Raw genomic sequence first — 6,397 nt, forward strand, 5'->3', positions numbered from 1 at the left:
AGGGCAGACCCAGACCATGTGTCTACTGTTGCCAATGATAGTGTGAACTTGGAAGAATTCTGTTCTCTGTCAGGTTTGGGTTTGCCCAGGCAGCTGCCCCAGGCTCACAGGCAGTGGACATTGGGTTCTCTGTGCTTCCCTTTTCCCTTCCCTTCCCTTCCCTTCCCTTCCCTTCCCTTCCCTTCCCTTCCCTTCCCATCTCAGCCTCTAGGGTGGCTTGGCTTGTGTTCACCAGCCTGAGCCCCTTTGTGTTGGCAAGGCCAGTTTGGTTCTGGTGTCTGGTGTTATTCCTTCAGGACTGGCCTCAGTTTCCTGCAGAAGACCCCACGATGACATCCCCAGCAGCTGGCACCACCTCCCAAGGAAGCGGTTGGCTAGCCTGACCCAGCCTCTTTGGATTAGAAGCTTTTTGGGTCAGGTGTTCCTATGGGCTGGGACTTCGTCTCAGTCATAGTCTAGGAACCTACTCAATCCATGGCCAAGTGGGAGACTCTTACAAATGATTTGGAAATGATGAAGTAATGAACAAATGAACCAACCGATCAATACACCCGGCAGGACCTGCTTCCGTTGGGATGTTAAAACGATGTATTCTCATGGGGCATGCTTTGAGGCTGGCTGCCAACAGAAGGTGCCCAGCAGTCAGGCCATGGCACACAGCCCCTAGTTCTGTGGTCTCTGGTTGGAGAAAGGATATTTTCGAAGTGACCACTGGCCGTTCTAAAGTTCCCTAGGGACCAGGAGAAACAGTGGCCTGGATGAGCTCTGCGTATTAGTGCTGGTGACCCAGAAGTGCATGGACAGCAGACGAATTACCTAAGAAGACCAGAACAGCCCTGGCTCTCTTTCCTTCTCCCCACTCTCCCTCTAGAAAAGCTTTTGTGAGATGAGCCCCAGAGGCAAGCGCTTCATGACCCATGATCACTTTATGTTCTTGGCTATGTGGGAAGAAGGTCTCTGAAGATTAAGGTTCAGGCACACCATTCTCTGAAGTATAGTTACACAGATGGTACATGATTGACAGGGCAAACCTGGGTAGGACTGACTCTAGCTCCCAGAATCCTCTGGGTCCTGACCCGGGATACCATTCAGAGGTCATACAAAGCTCAGTCCTTTGTCAGGAACCCGAGGCAAGGTATTTAGCCCAGGTACAGGAAGATGTGGCATCTATTTATAGACCAGGCAAGTCCCTTCCCACAGCAGGTGCAGAGTGGAAAGCTTAATAGTATGCTGCCATCCCTCCTGGGCTGCCTTGGCTCAGGGCGGCCATCTGGATGGCTGCTGTCCAATCTTAGCAGGGTTCTGGGAGGACCTAGGGCTGGTCCACTACCTCTGGAGCTAGCCTTTGAGCTGGTGAGAGCTGGGTCAGCAGCAAAGAGTGTGTGTGTGTGTGTGTGTGTGTATACGCGTGTGCGTGCATGCTATAGGCACCAGGCATGACATCCTGGAGCATGCTAGACTGAGCTGAACAGTTGATGCCAACCCCACAGACCAGAGCATTCTGATCTGGTGGGTTGCAAAGGAAGGTGAGGAGGGGAGAGGAAGAAGTGGGAGGGAGATGAGAGAGAGGTCGGGGAAGAAGAATGGTTGGCTTGTAAACTCCAGACTGTTGCAATAGGGGGGACAGGGTCAGTGAGACAGGCAGGCACTGGGGAGAGACCACACTGAGTATAGAGGAACCCTGTTGGTCTGCACAGTCCTGGTTAGCCTGCTTCTGTCTGGGAGTTCCTTCTTTCCTTCCTCATTCTGACTCTTCCAGAAGTGCCCTCCTTTCTGCCGGAAGTGCCCTCCTTTCTGCCGGAAGTACCCTCCTTTCTGCCGGAAGTACCCTCCTTTCTGCCGGAAGTACCCTCTTTTCTGCCGGAAGTGCCCTCCTTTCTGTCAGAAGTGCCCTTTTTCACCGTCTCTGGTTTCAGACAACATAGGATATCCCATCTCCCTTGTTTTGCCTCTCTGTCCCTTGCCCAGGCTAGGTGGACAAGCTGTCCATAGAGCCGATGATGTGGGAGGTTAATGAGATAAAGGTTTCTCAGTCCCAGCCAAGAGAACAGAAAAGTCATGTTTTCCAAACTGCTTTCAGACTCCAGGAGACCAAGTCTCTTCTTTACACATCTCCAGCACCCCAGGCACCTTGCTAGCCTTGGGGACACAACAGCCTCCAAGAAAGACACAGTTTCTCCTGCCTTCATGGGGTCTACAGGCTAACCGGGAAGTAGTCATTGTTAGAGGTCAAGGATTAGTTAGCCAGACTGAGATACCAATCTAAGGAGGTCAGAGCTCCCTAAACCGGGGGTCACATGATCCCATAAGACACTGCCAAATGGAACACCAGAGTTGACACCAAGTTTGGCAACAGTGAAAGGTTTCTAAACATTCAACGACCAAAACTCTGACATAAATGCGTAGAGACTCGGAGGCTGTCCGGGCTGTGCTTGCCCATGTTGGCTTCTGTGACTTGACTGAACATGTAACGTGTGTGCTTTGCTCTGCGTGGCTGTCCTGGCACATGCCTCCAGCAAACCCTGCCTGAAGTACCTCGTCTCTAATCTGGGACTTGTCTGTCATGAACTGCGGTGTTTTTGTAGCTCACACCACGTTCTCTGCTCAATTCCTGAAAACAGATACCAAATAGTTCCATCCCTATCACTCCTCAGCACATAGATATCACAGGAGTCCATTCGGATTGTATTGTATTCGAATGTTTGCTTTTAAAGATTGATTTTTGAGTTGCAGATTTGAGTTTCATTAAAGAAAAGAAATCACGCCACGAATTTTGGCTTACAGTTAGGACAGAGCTTCCGGCAATCTCTAAAGTGGCCCAAAGTCAAGCTTCTACCGCTTTATACTTCATATTTATGTAAACTGGCATATTCTCAGTATTGGTGATTATAAAATCCAGATATCAGTTAACTGAAAAATATTGAAGATGTTCTATGCCCTTTGGTATCAAATAGCCAAAATTTAATATTTGGTGGAAAGATAAACAAACCCTCCATTTTGTTAATATGCAAATGTGATCTTATCTTCGATAGACGATAAATTATATGAATACCAAATAAGTGTCTTAAAATCAATTTCTATAATTGTCTTTAAATCAATTCCTCTGTGGCTTGTTACAAGTCAGTGTCTGACTTATCGGCCAGTTATACATGCCTGGACACCTGAAGAATCACAGGCTAAAAAGCCTAAGGTCACATGAATTAGATGATAGATACTGAAGCCCAGGATGAGGGAGGGAGAAGACAGAGCCACAGAGGCCACAGAGCTTCTGGCTGGCTTCGATGGGTGTGTGCTTACCTCTCAAACGAGCCTGTGCTCCTCATTCTTAGTTTGGCCCACACATCCCAGTTCCCCACAGTCCCTCCACATGGAAGGCTTCCCTGACTTCCTTTCACCTGCTTCGTGCCCCAATGAGCCAATATTGTGAGCACAGGGCCCTGAGTTCTCTGAGCCTCAGGGTGGCCTGGGCCAGGGCAGGAGTGAGGTCAGCTCTGCTGTAGGAGAGTCCTTCACTTTGGCCGGGCCCCATCCGGGCCCCATCTCAGATATGCCACTTGACTAATTGGTTCTTTAAATAGTCCTTTTGCTTTGTTTTCTTCACAACCCCCCCACCCCCATCGTGCACGCCTACCATTCCCGGCTGATCCAGGATCCATGAGCCCCAACTGAAGATGTTATAATAGACTGTGTGAGCACACATCTTCAGGGCTGAGGAAGGCGGAGTAAAGGCGTGACTTCCTCAAGGTCACCCCAAGGCTGACTCAGAATCTGTTCTCCTTCCTCCCCAACCCCCGCTGGCACAGCCTCCTCACCTGGGCAGTAGCAACGCAGCACCCCAGGCTGAATCAGGGATGCAGGCACGGAGATCTGGTCAAACAGGCAACTGTAATTATTGCTGGCTTCTTGCCATGGGCCTGTGATGAGAACCTTCACCCCTCCCTGCAGAGGAGAGAGAAGAGATAGAACAGTTCCCCCGGGGAATGCAGCACACAGGACGCCCCTGCAGCTGCAGGCTTAGACAGGAAGGGCTGAGGGCTGCCGGCTACACATGCAGATTCCCAGGCCCTATGACACCATTCCAAAAAGCCCTGACTTCTGAGATGCCCCTCTAGAAGACAGGTCTGCAGCTGATCCCCCAGAGGCCATCCTCCGTTGACCCTCCCCCAGGCATCTTGACCCTGAAAGTTCAGGGTGATACTAGAGGGAGGCAAGGGCTTCCCATGCCACATAGCCCATGGTGCACCTGAGAACCAGCCAGCAGGGTCCCTAGGAGGGAAGCAGAGGGGACACGGGGGACTCTGAGTCATGCATTTGGGGAGAGGTGGAGGGAACTCAGATTTGGAAACTGTCACCCCAAGGGACAGATGTTCTTGTGGGAAACTGAAGGGAAATGGAGGGCCCCCAGGGTGTGGCAGGAGATGGTAAGGGGGAGAGGCCCAGGTAGTGGATGAGGTGAAGAACTCTCTATAGGGAGAGAGAAAAACAAGGTGAAACATTCAGAATTGGAGGGGCTGAGCTGGGGCTTGGGATGGACTGACCCTCCAGTTCCCTACCTGCCTGCTGTGTCATTCAGGGCATCTCGAGCTATGCAGAGACAAGAATGGCCCCTCATTGGCACTTCTGCACCACACATGCAGGCACCAGCCTGGCAGCCTGGCCTACAGAGTCTAGGCAGACCTTTCTCTGCTCCAGTGGAGGGAAAACTGTCTACACAGACCCAAGGGGCCAAGCGCTAGACAGCATTAGAAACGCTGGGCTCTCTCTAACCTGCTCTGGCCAGCAGGAATACCCCAGAACAAATAGCCTCATGTGGCTGCTCCCAGGAAATCCCTTTCCGGGTCTTTGTTCCCATTAGTGATTAATGTCTCTCTCTGTCTCTCTGTGTCTCTGTGTCTCTCTCTCTCTTTCTCCTGAGCCCCAAGTGGAGAAGGCTATAAGTCCCCTACTTACGGCTTAGCCAAGAAGAGAGGCTGGTCACTCGGGGTGGAGGGAAGCTCTGCCCCGGGATGTAGAGGCAGGGGCGCTGGCCTCTGGCTCTCCTGGCTAACCTTGGATAGACCCACCCCAGAGGCTCATCCACCCCACCCCCAAACAAGTAAACACCTTTCCCTGCAGGGGGGCGGAGAGCTGTGCTGGATAGGGAGGAGAGCGCCACCTGGCGCCCTGGCTAGAGCAGGCCGAGAGGCTCTCCAGGAGCTGAAGTGAGGCCGGGTTAGGAGCTGCGGCAATGAGTCCTGACTTCCCCACAGCTCCAGGCCTGGGCCACAGCTCTCCGCTGCTGCCCCAGGCAAGCCTGCCAGACTCTGTCGCCTATTCAGTCCCGGTTCTTGATTCTCGTTTGCTATTCTTAATCCTCGCTTGTTCCTGCCCTATTACCCATTCTTTGCTCTCCAGACTCCCACTCTCCTACAATGTCGTCTGGAACCCAGACTTAGCCTGGGGCTAACCTTGGCCATAAGAGGTAGCAGTTTACTGTGATGATGTCCTGAGACTATCTGTGACCCACAGCCGTAGACCGGCCCTTGGAGGGAAGGTACCCTCCTGTGCTGCCAAGTACATTTTCCTCTGGGTGTGACGTTTAGCTTAGGTCATGGTTCCGTGGTGCCACCGAGGTTTGGAGAGAACTCAAGACAGAGTTCCAAAATCATAGCGTGCCCCACCCCCGTTCCATTTATTTATTGTGTATATTTTTGCCTGCATGTATGTGTGTGTGTGTCTGGTGCTCTCAGAGGTCAGGAGGTGGCACTGGATCCCCTGGAACTGGAGTTACAGATGGCCGTGAGCCACCATGTGGGTGCTGAGAAGCAAGCCCAGCCCCTGCAAGAGGAGCAGGTACTCTTAACTGCAAGAGCTGCTGAGCCTCCTCCCCGCCCCCAACCCCCAGCATCCGCTCTTGTCCTTGGTAACTGTGTGACTTCGGGAAGTAGCCCAGTCCCTCTGGTAGCTGTGATTTCAGAAGCCTTTCCGCCGCCAGCGGTTCCATAAAGTAGATTCAGGGCTCTGTCAAAGTGATGGTGTAGGGGGTTGGAAGTGATTGCCTGAGTGAGGCGTCCTGCTCTGAGCAAGGTCCTCCCATGGTGGACGTGGGAGAACACTGGCTTCAAAAGGCCACGGACAGTTACCATGTGAGAAGAGGGGACATGAAAACTGCAACCCACAGCTGTTAGTTCAACGATGGGTTGCTGCGGGGTGGAGATGGGGACAAAGAGCTGTGGAGACGGGGAACATCAAGACCTTCTCCATGGCAACTGCCGCAGGACGCCTCAGAATCCATCAATTCCAAGGACGGTTCCCATGGCAACCACTCCGCCCCGGCTGCGCTGAATTGTTTGTGATGTGTGCATGCCCGACAGTTCTAATTGCAGCTTCTTCTGCCTGGTGCAGCTGAAGCCAGTGG

The 6,397-nt window shown here is 52.4% G+C and overlaps 1 protein-coding gene across 7 annotated transcripts in view; it reads right to left on the minus strand.

The window, feature by feature from the left end:
* The window catches only part of LOC110292296 (calmodulin-binding transcription activator 1), a 232,798-nt gene that overhangs the window by 75,405 nt on the left and 150,996 nt on the right, over positions 1-6,397 (minus strand). For all 7 annotated transcript variants that reach the window (XM_029476776.1, XM_029476779.1, XM_029476780.1 and 4 more), the window contains one exon: positions 3,813-3,939. In XM_029476776.1, coding sequence (XP_029332636.1) covers positions 3,813-3,939 — 127 coding nt within the window. The remainder of the gene's footprint in view (positions 1-3,812; positions 3,940-6,397) is intronic.

Source organism: Mus caroli, chromosome 4 (genome assembly GCF_900094665.2).
Source record: "Mus caroli chromosome 4, CAROLI_EIJ_v1.1, whole genome shotgun sequence".
Classification (NCBI taxonomy): Eukaryota; Metazoa; Chordata; class Mammalia; order Rodentia; family Muridae; genus Mus; species Mus caroli.